The 16002-nt window shown below is 40.6% G+C and overlaps 1 protein-coding gene across 17 annotated transcripts in view; it reads right to left on the reverse strand.

The window, feature by feature from the left end:
• Positions 1-16002, reverse strand: part of stxbp5l (syntaxin binding protein 5L) — a 107193-nt gene that overhangs the window by 55231 nt on the left and 35960 nt on the right. For all 17 annotated transcript variants that reach the window (XR_007965355.1, XM_052082082.1, XM_052082080.1 and 14 more), the window contains one exon: positions 2667-2748. Coding sequence is in view for 16 of the 17 variants with exons in the window: in XM_052082082.1 (XP_051938042.1) it covers positions 2667-2748 (82 nt within the window). In the remaining variant the exon portion in view is untranslated. The remainder of the gene's footprint in view (positions 1-2666; positions 2749-16002) is intronic.

Below are 16002 nucleotides of genomic sequence, written 5' to 3' on the forward strand. Positions count from 1 at the left end.
TCAGATAATCTGCAGTAATATTAGTCCTTGTTTTCCAGTGGATAAAGAAAATTTGCCTGAACGTATTGTTATACTGTCTGTCTACATGTGTTGCTTCACATTTATGGTCAAATATATATGTTTCTTATTTCTTGTGCTGTGAGAAAAATAAAGGTTTTATTATCTTATCTTAAAGCATTCACATACAGCCAAATAGATGTTATTTGTTAGCCCATCTATAGCATTTCCCATTATGTGTTACCAGACTCAAAGGCAAAGTTATTTGGTTGTTTTCAATACACAACGTGTACTTATCTTTGTTTTATATTTAGTTGGACAATAAACACCAACTCAGTGGTATGAAACAGACTGAAGCCTCTTTTTTCGCTCACAAGTCCAAACAAAAGAATTGCTAAATGACGGCTCGTATCTTGAAAAACTCGCAAGTCAGGTCACTAGTTGTATCTAAGGTGACAATACATCCATCCATCCGTTATTTTTTTTATATCACACTTGTTCAGGGTTGCAGGACAACAGAAACCAAAGATGTTATCAAAAACTAGAGCAAAAACGAATAATAATAATTTGTAAAACGTAACTTGCTCAACCCTTGTTCAAGGCATAACAGATTGTATTTACAGTGAAACTCCCACGGCGAACCTCTTCGAACGCTTTTAAGACTGGAGCCCAAGGAAGAATTAGTATTAGATTAAAAATGTAATCTCGGTATTAAAAAGTGTAAAGCAGCTTTTTCCTCTTATTAATTTTGGTTTTATATTATCAGCTCGCTGGCCACAGGCCACCGCATTCGTCACATGAATCATCTACATAATCTTCAACTCATTAAAAAAAAAAAAAAGAGAGATGCTTTTATTTTAGTGGAGCGGCATCCAGTAAATTTAAGAAAAACTTTTTTTCCCTCTTTTAGTAGATTTAATGATTTTTGGATATGTGTTTTAGGAGAAGGTAAAGGTAAAGAAAGTAAATGACACTAATCAGGAATAGATTACACAACAAATGGCAAACAAATTACAATTGGATATATTTTAGGTCCAATCACACACTAACCAGCAAGTTAGCAATATGGAATATTCTCAAGAAAGGTTTAAAAAAAAAAGTCAAACGTGATTTGCTGTCATGTCCAGTGAAGGACTTTTTTTTTGTACCGGTATTGGATTTGGTGTTAGCTCTGCAAGGATTTATCTCCTGTTGCTCTCACGAGCGCTTCTCCTTGCTTTCGACTCTGCTCTTGTTCTCTAACTTTTAACTATTATTTGTATCTGTTTGACTTTCTTGTGGCGTTTCGAATAAAATAACAGTTGTTCTGCAATATACTTTTTTGCCCAAATAAAACGTGCTTTCCAGGGAACCATTCTGCACTCGTGCCAGATCGTCTGTGTGCCACATATTGTTTTGTACATCATCATCCAAGCTGTGATTTGAATAAAAGAAGCGGCTGTTGAGAAAAATGAGGGTGTGAGCCAAACACATTTACATTTATCGATGAGAACAAGATGAATGAAAACAAGACGCAGATTTATTGATAAATTACGAAATCAGTTTCTCTGATAATCCGAAGGCCTTGTGTAGCTTCATCCAAGTGATACAAGTGTTCGTGACCCAAAGTCCTGTTACAAACATGCAAATGAAACTGACCTGTGGTGACCGCAGGTACAACAAACATGTTATGAATTATGAATTGGACACAACCCTCATTATTCCTCAATGAACTGCAGTCTATTTAATTACCGGTAAGCCTTTTATGAAAAGCGTTTTGTGTTATTATTTGAGATATCTTTTGAAACATATGTTGTTAACAGTGCGGTAAACGAGAAAGTAAATAACGTACACCTGATTACACCGCGCATTCATTTGACTAGCAGCCTTTCTCTTTTCACTGTATTATTCATTCGGCAAAATAATACATTCAAAGCAGCCAAACAAACAACATAATTAGTCTAATAATATCCTGCACAACACACTCTCTGATCATAATTGCTATTCTGCCTAATGATTCAGCTCATGGACGAGAGAGAGCCGCGGCGGCGCGAGAGTTGAATTCATTTATGGATGATTGACAACCTGTTTGTGTGACGCAGTGAAGGTTCGTACTGCTATTCGACAGTGCCTTTTAAAAGTGGCCAATTTGCGCTAATCGATGAAGTCAATCTATCAAACTGAATGTCAAGAGGAAACTCTGAGAAAGCAAAGCATGAGCAGGGCAGCCGCAGCCCACACACTTGAATGCAAGAGCGGGGCATTGACAAACATCAACGATGAGGTGAACACCTGAGTTAATCATATGGCCAACAATAATTCTATTGATCTCATCTTAAAGCTAACCACATTTGGATAACTGCTCCTGACAGTCTTGTTTTATTTTATTCGAACAACAATATTTTTACACGTCTTTATAAAACACAATTGAATAACTGTGTACATTAATAAACATGACCCAATTAAGCAAATGGTGACTAGTTTTATACAATTTCATGTACAAATAAATATTCAGACGCGTTTATATACAGATTGGACAAAAGTATTGATACACCCATTCATTATCCGACCAAGATATATTTTTTTAGGAATAGTTTGACCTCATCGTCCAAATGTAATTGAAACTCCACCCAAATCATCCAGAAATAATAGACAGGTGTCTTGATGCTTTGACAAAGTAGTTCTCTTACCTCATTGATAAGGAACTGAAGTTGAAGAATGGCTGCACCGCTCTCGTGCTGACAAAAGCAGTCAACCCCGGGCCGTCCCAATCTGATGACATCACACAGTCAAGGAATTATAGGAATATTCAGAAAAGGCAATATTACACATGTTTCAATGCACATTTACCATAAAAAAGCTGGTTTTACAGCATGTGTGCTCAGGTATCTTAAAACAGAGTGAAACAAAATGCCAAATAAACCTTGAATCAGGAGAAAACATTGGTGTACAATTGTCAAGGTCTGGGGGGCATATGTGCCTTGTCCTATATTTTAGGAGGCCCAAAGTTAAATACAACTGAACAGTAGAGCATGTAGGTTCTCATAAATTGTGTTAATTGTTTTTCCTCTGAGGCCTATTGATGTGAAATTCCACCAACGGGAACTCTAACGAGGCGTGTCGTCGAGGTCAATTGCCATTAACGTGAATGGGTGACAAAAAGCAGGAGATAACAGCATTGAATCTGTTTTGGCTGAGATAACTGTGTGTTATAACAATGTTAAAGCTCCTAGAACTTGGCGGACACGCTGAAATGTGACTCAAGCAGCTTGTGATTGATCAAAGCGTTGCTCGCATTAAATCTACTTCAAAGAGTGTCAGAAAAGAGAGAAATGATTGCTGAAGTTATTTACATTTAGAAGTAGAAACGATGACGTAATGTATGCACGCACACACACACACACACACACGCACACACAAATACTACTACTACTGCTAAATCGCGTACAATTAGTCTGTAAAGTTCATCAAATATAAATTTGTTACGTTCAATACAATTACATTATGTTGCCATCAAAATTTTCTGTTGCTGTTGGTATTTTATTGAAGAAATGGACTGTTCGGATGTTTGGATGTCACGACAACAACAACAACAACAAAAAAGATTTTAAAACAAGTTTAACTACAATTTGGTTTGCAATGTGAGAATCATGTTCTTTGATTTCTCCAGTGCCTTCAACACCATCCAGCCCAATTTGCTGGGAGGCAAACTGCAGAACGCCGCAGTGGACCACCATCTCACAGCATGGATCATAGATTACCTCACAAATCGGCCGCAGTACGTGAGATTGCAGAGCTGTGAGTCGGACCGGCTTTTCTGCAGCACTGGAGCGCCGCAGGGGACTGTTCTGGCTCCATTCCTGTTCATCCTCTACACCTCGGACTTCAGACATGACACTCCAAACTGCCACCTTCAGAAGTTCTCCGATGACTCTGCGATTGTTGGCCTCATTACAGAAGGGGATGATCGGGAGTACAGGGGACTGACAAAGGACTTTGTGGACTGGTGCCAGCAGAATCTCCTCCAGATCAACCCGAGGAAAACTAAGGAGTTGGTTGTGGATTTCTGCAGGAAAAAGTCCTCACCAGCACCGATGAACATCCAGGGTATGGACATAGAGAGGGTGACCTCCTACAAGTACCTTGGTGTTCTTCTCAACGACAAACTGGACTGGTCCACAAACACGGACACCCTGATTAGGAAAGGACAGAGCCGACTCTTCCTACTCAGGAAACTGAGGTCTTTTGGGGTTCAGGGGTCACTCCTTAAGACGTTCTATAACTCGGTGGTGGCCTCGGCCATCTATTATGGCATTGTCTGCTGGTCAGGCAGCATCTCGGCCCGGGACAGAAAGAGACTGGAGCGACTGGTCAGGAAGGCCAGTTCTGTCCTGGGTTGCTCCCTTGACACTCTGGAGGAGGTGGGCAACAGAAGGATGCTAGCTAAGCTAAAAGCTATGATGGCCAGTCCCTCCCACCCCCTCCAGCCCGCCCTGACAGCACTTGGTAGCTCCTTCAGCCAGAGACTGTTACACCCGCGCTGCAAGAAGGAGAGATACCGACGCTCGTTCCTACCGACTGCTGTCAGGCTGATGAATAAAAAATAACAATCATAGTGGTAATGATAATTGAATGATGTGAAGGTAAATTGAAAATAGTACTGCAATTTATCCATTTGTGTTCATGTTGTATTTAATTGAAAGATGTTTGTTGTTGTTTTTTTTCTCTTCTTCTTTCTACATACATTCTTGCTGCTGGAGGCTGTAAATTTCCCCATTGTGGGACAAATAAAGGATATCTTATCTTATCTTATAATAACAAGTTTCACAGCCCTGAATAAGTATCTCTGATGGTTCGTTTTCTTTAGCAGTGGTAGCAACACCGAAAGCTACATCTTGCATGTTTTGCATGTGTCTAAAGGACGACTGGAGAAGGTTATAAATGCACATTGATGTTTGATGATTCCTCCTCTCCTCCCACCTCAGGGCACTCGCGTTAGCGGTGAAGAATCCGTGCAAGCAAGGCCACGAAGGAACAATACCAGTACCATACAGTCCCCGCTGGCTGTCTCTCTGATTCATGTCAACAGTGTTCAGTTTGCAAAGCTCATTCAAATAAATTTCACGTGTTCATGCTCTGAAAAAAAGGGGGTTCTGATATGTTGATAAGGAGGAGGGACTGAACAGAAATCAAAATGTCGATCAGTGTCAACATGTTTGGTTATAAACATTCACTGCTTTGCATTAAAATGATCCTGCCAGGGATTTATCAGATTTGTGACTCCAACAAACATTAACAGTATTATTACTATTGTACGGGCTAAGCTGCACGTAACATTGCTGATGATACGATTATAGCCAAAATAATACCTTTTTTGCGGTAATCTGCAGAGTAACCTGCAACCCTTCTTGAGTTCTTAACCCTGTATTGTATTTACCCATGTGAATTGTATTATGTCAGTGCCGCAGAGTATGGCGTCCTCCACAATACAAATATTCAACGTAGGTTTGACTTTGGCACTTGATTCGAAGTAATGACTGAAAAAGGCGAGGTCAAACCTACGCAGCCATGCACTTGTTTCCAATCATTCCTTAATTAAAAAACAACAACAAAAAACAAATACCAACTCCACCAAGGATTAACTATTAAGATGTCTATTGAAATTTGTAATTAGGGCTGGGCAATAATTAAATATCAATATATGTACTGCGATAGACAAGTGATCAATATCAATAGAAATATGAATCTTCTGGATCCTTATTTTGAAGAGTAAAAAATGTATATTATACAATATATTTCAATATCAAATGAGATAAAATACTTCCTGATACACTTCAACCATAATGCCCAGTCCTACTTGCAATCTGTTAAAAATGTTGAGCTGTGTATTTATTTCTTTGTCTGACCACACTGTCCGTTTCTGCAATCCATGCATGCACTCTGATGAGGAAAAGGCAAACAATGGCAATGCACATAACCTTTTATGTGCATTGAGAGCCGGACATAAAAGCAAAATATAAGGACTTCTTTTCTGCTAAAGCTGCTACTGCAACACAAATACCCAATAATAATAATAATAATAATAATAATAATACAACTAAGCAGGACAAATCTTAACGTGTGATACTGTACAGAGAAGAGGACATTTCAGTGGGGCTGATACGTAAAAAAAAAAAAAACAACTTAATGAACTTAAAAAAAAACACTAAATAAATACCATCCTAAATAACTGAAAAAAGAAGACAAAAGTGAGGAACAAAACGTTTTGGTTTGTGCGTGCGTGCACGTTATAAGGCTATGTTACAGTTTATGCAGAATGATTTGAGATTTAAATGATGTCTGGGACAGATTGGACAAAACCATCTGGACTCAGACAAAAAAAAAAGAAAATAAATTCATCTACAAACACCAAATAAAAAATTTCCCTCGCCTGTGGACTTAGCAGTGTGGACTTTTTGTTTTAAATGAAAATGTTGTACTCATAAATCACAAAATTGTGATTGAGAAGAATGAGAAACACAAACTGATTAAAACACATAAATGCTTTGCTGTCTGACTCTATAGTTATAAGTTACTGATTAGTGGTCCGTTAAAAAAAAAGTGTTGAAAATAAAATACATATGCAGGTTTTACATGCTACAGCATAAGCATGACTTTTGCAGATGGAGGGATGGCTGGTTTGCCTTTCCTTCTTCCTCCAAGGTGAAACTGCTGCTCTCCACCTCACTTGGCGTGAAGTTGAACCACAGCATCATGCAAACAGCTCAGGGCAAAGTGATTGTGTAACATTTATGAGCTGCAATCACATATCCGTTCTATTATTTTAACAACAAAATGTGTAAAGCTGTAATGAATAGCTTCAGTAAATAATCAAGGGCCGTTGCAAGCTATGGAACAGAGGTTTTAACCCGTTTGTGTAACAACACTGGGAGGGAGGATGGAAAAAAAAAAAAGAAGGATCAAAAAGCACATTTAGAGAAACATCCTGATGCTTTGACAGCGGGGAAGGAAAAAAACAAAACAAAAGGTCCCACGATTTAAAATGCAGCTTCATCAAGGCTAAACAATCCAAATTTGCATGAGGACACCTTGATAAATACCAACATCCTGCATTTGCCTGAATTCTGGTGAATTATTCACCGGGGAAATGAGGAAACATTTGTAAGTTTGTGTCAAGACTATTAAGTACACAAGGATTTTTATCTCAATGATTTTGAGGGAAACTCTGTCTTTAGGGCTCAGCTCAACTGCTTCAAAGTTTGGTCAATGGTTCAATTCTCATCTCCTGACTTGAATTTGAATTTCAATATTCTCCCTGTGCATGCGTGGCTTTTCTCAATGTACTTCAGCTTCATCCCTCATTCCCAAAACCTACAGGGTTGCTAAAAAGTTCAGGGGAAACATTCGCCGGTCCTCTAATGCTCATATTATTTTCAGTTTTACTATTTTATGGATTCCAGAAAGATCAACACGTGGCTGAAAAATGTTTTTCTGATGCAGAAGATTTGTCTGACACTGTCTTAGCCACACGCACGTAGGAGCGCAATATAACCTCAACAATGTATTGTTTTCTTTCATTGTGTGACTGCGCAAATGTGCAAGAGTGCAGATAGATAAGGCAGACCAAGCAAGGAGAAAAGGTCACGGAGACACGTCAACATGTAATTTAAGTGTGAGCCAAAGCTAGCCTATCATTGTTTCATTAAAGAATGAAATGTCCATAGGGGTGAATGTAAATGGCTTTTTGTGGACTTGTACTTTGTATATGTGCCCTGCTATTGCCGAGGACCAGTCTAAAGTCAGCTGGGATGACACTTTTGATCCCCTTTTGAACTATAACTTCAGTAGCTAGATCTATAGTAGTGTAGAGGTGCACTTCGGTGCGGACAGCATGGATTTAATTCCCACTCAGTGACGGTGTTAACATGAGTGTGAATGGTTGTCCGTCTCTATATGTGCCTTGTGACTGAATGGCGATACAAATTTTCGCGCCAAGGGAGTGTGATGCTAGGAGCTGGAAATGTAAGAAAAGACTCCAGGAGAGGAAGTATGTTGAACAGAATGCCTTCGAGAAAACCTGCTAGCTGGGTTGGAGCTCAGCCTCGGGCGTGAAAGGCAAGCAAAGATGTTTTTGTGCTGCATGGGTTGCCTCAGCTCAGAGGCATAAGTTGCACTCACGCTTATTGCAAAAGAAGGGGCAACTTAACAGAGAGCGTTGAGAGAAGGAAGAGTCAAATAAGCGGCAACACTTCAGCTTAACCTTGAGAGAGTCGTGAAGATAAAGCAGAATATTTTTTGGGTTGTTGTTTATGTTGGTTAAGATTCTTGTTAACGCCTGTGTGGCAGAGTTAAGACTGGCTGAGCTCAGCGTGACCTCCTGACATTCCTTTTTTGTAAAAAATACAACTAAATTCTGAGGAGAGCATGTTCGATAGATTAATATTACCGGTATTTGCAACGGGAACTCGGAAGCTTTCTTTACGATGAATCACTCAGTAGCGTGTTGTCTATGGACTGGCTAGAATGACCATCACTGATTTCAGTCACTTAAAGGCAGTGCGCTGTACGTGTGTGATTTAACTGCCTAAATGGGAGTGGACGGAAACAGATTTAAATCATCAGTCTGTGACAGTGTGCCTCACTCTCCCCTTGGCAGACCACTCTGAGCGCACATCACATTCAAATTCACATCACACTCGGGGCCACATCAAAACAACCGAGACACTGTCAGAACACAACGCTGATGTGAAGGTGAACCGCCTACATCCATACACAAGATAAACGCAGCGTTGCTGCCACATAACTACATAGGGATTGACTGCAGACATGCCACGGATAAATAATTTATTTCGGTTGAATTACGGTCAACTCTCCCGTGAAAACAAAACGATTGACATCAAAATAAATGCCAAATTCTCTCCAGCGTATTTCAAACATGGAACTGTTGTTAACCCTCTAATGCCTGGCCCATCAAGGAATAACCAGAAAAATCCGATTTTTGGGAACTGAGATGTTCATTAACCCTTATAACAAAATCCACAAAAATATGTTTGCCATATCATGTTGTTTTAGATATTTGTTGTATCACATTTATAAGCATTATGCATATTACATTTGAAAATGATAATTTGGGGAAAATCATATTTTAAACCTGCAGTATCAAATTTGATGATTGAATGTAATATCAAGAATGAGTTACATAATGAAAATCCACGTATCAAATATGATACAAATGGCATTATAGGGTGAACATTGTCAAAAAGCATCTCTTCTAATTGGCAGTGTAATGACGAACTTGTCTTGGAACAGAGTCATCATTTTTTAATTTGTCACGTTTGTTTCACAAAGGTCTGCAAGCTGCAAGTGTCATTTCATCATGAGGTCATGTTATTGGTCCGACGACGTAATATCAACAACATGCAATATTATGACTTAGCTGGCTGGACGTATGGCAAACAGAGAGACCAAGAAGCAAATAATGAGGTTCCGTAAATTAGATTTTCCTCCAGTGAGTGAGCCAGAAGCAAAGAGGCAACTCCCCGTGACCTGAATTGAATTATTGGGTGACATAGTTTGTCCCTGTTTGTTCAAAATGTTTACACAGGCCTATGGCCCTGCCAGAAAGAAAACCATCCTTAATTGTAGAGTCAATTAGTCACCACTGTTATTACAGTAAACAAACAAGTCTTTCATTTTCAAATATGCAGGTGCAGGAGAGCAGGAAAGGAAGGGAAGGAATATTTGACATCGACCTTTTTAATTATCAAACTCATGAAAACATTCATCTATAACCAGGTTGTCAAGTACTTGAAGTCAAGTTAACGTGCTCTTACCTTCGTATTTGCAACCTCATAAACACGAACAGAGCCTTTCTATCCTGATTAGCACAGTTGATTACACAGTAACATTGATTTTTGTACCAGTCGAATATTTAAACAACGGCACAAAGCCAATGTTCTGCCTTTGTGTCCAAGCCATCTGGCCACTCAGTTATATTCTGTGCATCTGCTTTATTCTGAGTGCCTGTCAATGAGTCATTCTTTCCCTCCAACAAGGCCTCTGCTCTGCGCTGTCACCCAACAATTTCCTGCCATCACGGCATTACTCACTTCATCACTATGCGATTCCAAGGGTCAGCTTCTGTATTTGTAACTTTGCTTGAAAAAAAAAACAACAGCCAAATGTCTGTACATTCTCAGTCATTCTGGGCATGCCGATCTTGCAAGTGTAGAAGTTGTTGCGACTTTAATCAAAAGGTCCTCTGTTTTGATTCGATAAGCAAACAACACACAAATATTCTGATCCACTGTAATAAACTCCTTGAGTGAATTATTTTTGAACACACATTTGCAGTACAGCCAGTATCTGCAATGCATAATCATCTGCTGCAATCAGTGTTGAGTGGGTATCACAGGTGGCCCATTTGAACACACGGTACACACGGTTCATTTTACATGTTCTTCCCGTGCCACTGTGAGTTTTCCCTGGGTACTCCGTTTTCCTCCCACATTCCAAAATAATACATGGCAAGTTAAAGGAACACTCTAAATTGTCCCGAGGAGTGAGTGTGAGAGTGAACGGTTGTTTGTCTATGTGCACCCTGCAATTGGCTGGCAGCCACTTCGCGATGTACCCCACCTACTGCCCGATGATGGATGGCATAGGCTCCAGCACGCTTGCAACCCTTGTGAGGATACGCGGATTAGAAAATGGATGGATGGATGGATGGATGGATGGATGGATGATCTCAGGGCTGGCTGAGGCAGCCACAAGAAGGAGTCATCCCACATCACATGACAAAAATCCTTTCAACTCTGTGTCGTTTCGGTTCACTGCCAATTGGTCCTGGGCTCTGTCAAAGCACTTTTCCATTTGTGCAATCCCAATTTTGAACACAGTGTAACGCAGGTTGGGCACATCCACCAAATTGCAATGCACTCAAGATGAGTTAAATCCATCAAAATATGGCTTTCATGTGGTTGTTGGCCTCCCCAGAATATCCGGCACAATCAATTTATTTCCTGTCAATCAATGAATGTTAAGCCCTTTATGTCTTGAGAAATAAAATAATCATGTCATTTTGTTTGTCAGATTGACCCAGTGTAAAGTTGTTTCTTTTACAAAGTCGTGAGGGTGGTGCATTAATTAGTGTACGTATTGGGATTGTTTTCCCCAATTTCTGGCACTAATGGATAATGAGTCCGATTGTCCTTAAAACATTCCTGCTGTTCCCAACAAGGAAAGTACTATAACTCTTCGTTTTGACTGTGATTTTCTGACTTTAAAACATATTTTGTGGGTACCCTTCAAACCGCCCCCCCACCCACACAAATCTTGTGTATATCCAACTTGTATGGATATAGAATGTTATTAGTTCTCTATTGCTTTCTTGCAGTTTAGAGGACTGACATTTCAAGTGATGAAAGCATGCACATTCTCAAAAATCACACGACAGCGGTTTGATAGAAGATTGAGCCCACCATTAGCTCTCTAATTGACCCTAGATCCAATTCCCCTTGTATCTCTAGCCATCCATGTTAAAAAGCTCATTTTCATCCTGTAAGATAAGCAATTATATCCACCCCCACCATTTTTTTCTTATCTTCTTTGCTTGAGCATATACATACATGTGTGTGTGTGTGTGTGTGTGTGTGTGTGAGTGTGTGTGCGTGTGCATGTGTGTGTGTGTGTATTGAAGTGTATAATAATTACTTGTTGCTTGTTTAATAATAGTGGTAAAGCAAATGAGGTAAGGTCGGTAATTTAAATAGGACTATCATCTCACAGCAGAGTGGATGTAAAATAAAAAGTAGAGGATGTAAAAGTGAGTATGAGTGAGCACATGAGTGATCACTTATATTTGTGTGGCAGGTTGCTTTTTGGATTACATTTGAGTGTTGAAGGTAGACAAAGCTGGTTGACAAAATAGCGTATTTTTAAGATAAGATAAGATATCCTTTATTCGTCCCACATGGGGAAATTTACAGCCTCCAGCAGCAAGAATGTATGTAGAAAGAAGAAAGGAGAAAGAGAAAAAAAAAACAACAAACATCTTTCAATTAAATACAATATGAACACAAATGGATAAAAATTATTATTATTTTGTTACAAATGTTGCTTCTAAACACACAATCATTGTGACTGTTGTAAAGGTTATGGCTAAACATGCTATCATTCCAGACAACATAATAAGTGACCACGATCATCTCCCTTCCACTGTTTTCTCACTCTCGCCAACGCTCAGCCATTAAGCGCCATTTATAACAATAGACTCAACATGAATTATTAAATCAATGGAAGAGCGTTTCCAGCACCCCATGCAAGGCAAGTGATATTTCGTGCACTTCCTAAATCCAACATTTGTAAGATTTTAACACCGAAAATGAATCCATGCTTGTTTATCCAGCCATTGGTGCAGGGCAAGAAAAACAACAACTCAAATTCACATTTCCACCTATGAACAATTAAGAGAGTTCAATGAACCTGATATGTATGTTTTTGCAGTGTGAGAGGAAGTCATAGTATCCCGCCAAGCAATAATTATAAGCAACAAAATTATCAACAGTTACTGTACTTCCCAAAAAAACAGCAATTGTACAAATTCACTTAGAGACCTCGTTCAAGGCAGAAAAATCCTAAAGTTTCAAACCAACAGCCAAAAACCTTACAGGGCTTACAGAACAATTCTCTTCACTTCATTGACTGGTACTGGTGGGTCATTACCCCCATTTAACTACAATGCAATTGCAGTGTAAATGCCAAGAGTGAAACTAGTATTCTGCGCCTTTATCCAGATTTGCATGAAAATGGTCTATCGTGGAAATGTTCTTTATCTCTTTTAATCAATATTACTACTTTGATTCCTCTCCTTAACTTTTGCATCTGGGGGCAAGAATCCCTTTCTCATGTGATGCTATTAAACATTAGTACAGGAAGCTAAAATTGCTACTGACTTGTAACATGAACTCATATATATATATATATATATATATATATATATATATATATATATCCATAGCCTGTCTTGGAGTTTCGGACTTGAGAAATGTAGTCGGATGGTGACTAAGAGAGGAAAGGTAGTCCGCACTGACGGGGTCTCACTCCCTGAAGGAACAATAGCAGACATTGAGGACAGCGACAAGTACCTCGGGCAATAAACAGTTGTGCCCTGCCAGTAATCAGATACCCTGCAGGAATAATAAGTGGCCAAAGGAAGAGATTCAGACCACGGACCTTAAGACCCGAAAGCTCCTAACCATGCATGGAGGGTTCCATCCAAAGTCCAGCACTCTGAGACTGTACGCAAGCCGAAACACTGAGTGTGAGAGCCACTGTCCAGGATGAAACATCCAAGTTCCATGAATACATCAAGGAGAAGGCTCCAACACATGACGTACTCAGAGAATGTCTCAGACAGTGGGGAACAGAAGATTATGAAGCGCTGGAAGAGGGGCCATCATGGGAGGACAAGCCCCTACACGGGATGTACCACCAGACCATAACTGAAGTGGCCGATCTCAAGAAGTCCTATCAGTGGCTAGAGAGGGCTGGCCTGAAGGACAGCACAGAGGCACTCATCCTGGCTGCTCAGGAGCAGGCCTTGAGCACCAGAGCCATCGAGGCCCAGATATACCACACCAGACAAGACCCAAGGCAAAGAGGCACCTGAGACGATCCAACACATAACTGCAGGGTGTAAGATGCTGGCAGGGAAAGTCTACATGGAACACCATAACCAGGTGGCTGGCATAGTCTACCGAAACATCTGTGCATAGTATGGACTGGAAACCCCAAGGTCAAAATGGGAAACACCTCTGAAGGTGGTGGAGAATGAGCAAAGATCCTGTGGGACTTCCAGATCCAGACTGACAAGATGGAAATGGCGAACCAACTAAATATCGTGATCATAGATAAAGGGCAGAGGAAAGCCGTTGTAGTGGATGTAGCGGTCCCAAGTGATGGAAACATCAGAAAGAATGAACACGAGAAACTCGAGAAATACCAAGGGCTCAGAGAGGAGCTGGAGAGAGCCTGGAAGGTAAAGGTGACAGTTGTGCCTGTGGTGGTCGGAGCACTCGGGGCAGTGACCCCCAAACTAGATGAGTGGTTGCAACAGATCTCGGGAACAACATCGGACATCTCAGTCCAGAAATGTGCAGTGCTGGGAACAGCAAGGATACTGCGCAGAACCCTCAAGCTTCCTGGCCTCTGGTAGAGGACCCGAGCTGAATGAGGGACGGACACCACCCGAGGGGGGGGGGGGGGGTGAGACGATGAATTATTTTTTTAATATACATATAATGTTATGTTTTGTGTTTATTATTTTATTTTATGTTAACGGTCTTTAAAGTGCTCTGTTACAGCTGCAGCTGTTGTGAAAGCGCGATATAAAGCATCTTAACGCAGAGGCCTCCTCCTCCTTGTCTTCCCTTTCCGCCCTGTCATTTCTCTTTGCCCAGCTGTCATGTCGCAGGCTCACAACTGTCCCTCCAGCAGTCCACGCCTTGGGTCGCCCGGTCACAAGGAAAGGAGATGGCGTGTCAGTAGGACCTGGGTGGGACATTACACTCTCATATATACAGTGTTCTGAGCATCCCCATAGGGAACCTGAGGAAGAGGCAGCAAACAATTATTGATGCTGCAGTTGTTACGCTGCTGGTCCTGCTGGGGTAGATGATGAACAGACGTTGTGTTCTGCTGCTAAGAGAAAATTGAGGCGGGGAGGGGAGGAGAGGGTGAAGGTAGAAAAATACATTGAAAAGCTAAAAAGAGACATGGGATGTTGTCTGAACATTTGTGAGAAAGTGAATTCTAGCGTGGGAGAATAAAAGGTGTATAAAGATGTGGCTGATGAAAAGCCATTAAAACGAGTCTTCATAATGCGATAATCTCAGCCAAATGAGGCAATGTGATCTCCTTTGTGCCATCTCACTATCGTGTCATCTCTTCCCTTGAAATTCCACCGTTTGGCTGTGAAGCGAAACAGAGATTGCGGCTGGATGTGAGCCCTTGAGTGACTTAGCATTTGTATTGACATGCTGCACACATCTCGTGCTCTCATGAGGGCCCTTGCTGATTCTCTTTCTCCATAGCTACACTTTCTGTTTTGCCGTTTTTCGCCTTGCTCCCCCAACCGCCTTTAACTCCTCTTGATTTCAGCCTGCATTTATTACATTCATGCTTCCTCCGTCCTCCATAGCCTTACTCTCCCTGTCTTACCATGTTACCATCATTCTATTTCTTTCTGCCAAGCAGCAAAATGGGGGAGACTTGACACTAATAGCAATCATTTCTAAATGACTAATAGAAGTCCATTTACTGAGCAAAATTGTTGCTCGAAAAGAAGTTATTTCATTTCATTAAATGTGTTGATACTAAAAGTGGAATATTATTGAAAGCAGAGTGTATCAGAGGTTGGGCCAGTTGCCTTATTACAAAAAGGTTCTAGGTTTGTATTTCGGTTTGATTTCTCCCTTTGGCTGTCTCACTATGCTGACAGTAAAAACCATTTCGGTGGAGGAAAGTGACGGTGTCATGTGACTAATTACTGCATTTTGCAAAATCGCCATATTTCCTACCCTTGCCCTCTTAGACAAATAAACAGCTCTCCTAAAATGGCTGCCCCCTCCCCATGCCCCCTCGAGTAAAAAAACAAAATAAAATAACACCAGGTAGCTGTAATTATGCTTGTCCACAAAATGGTACATTGGGGTTCGGTATGCGCCACTTCTCTACAGGCTACATTGGGTGTCTAAGCTTGGCACTGATAGATGCACAAGCTGCGCATATAGAGTGACATTACAGCAGCAGGACAGCGTGTCTGTGGGTTCCATAAACAAGAACAGTGTGACACAGGAGAGTGCTCTGTGAAGCCAGTGTCATCTGCACGACCCATTCTGCAAATTACTTTAAAGTGGAAAAAGTGCATAGGAAGAAGTGCAAAAAAAATTAATCTCACACTTTTCCAGACTGTCAAAGAAACCCAATTCTTGACACTATGCATGTGGAAAGTAGTGGATGGTGGGA

The sequence above is a fragment of the Hippocampus zosterae genome, chromosome 12, assembly GCF_025434085.1.
Source record: "Hippocampus zosterae strain Florida chromosome 12, ASM2543408v3, whole genome shotgun sequence".
Lineage (NCBI taxonomy): Eukaryota > Metazoa > Chordata > Actinopteri > Syngnathiformes > Syngnathidae > Hippocampus > Hippocampus zosterae.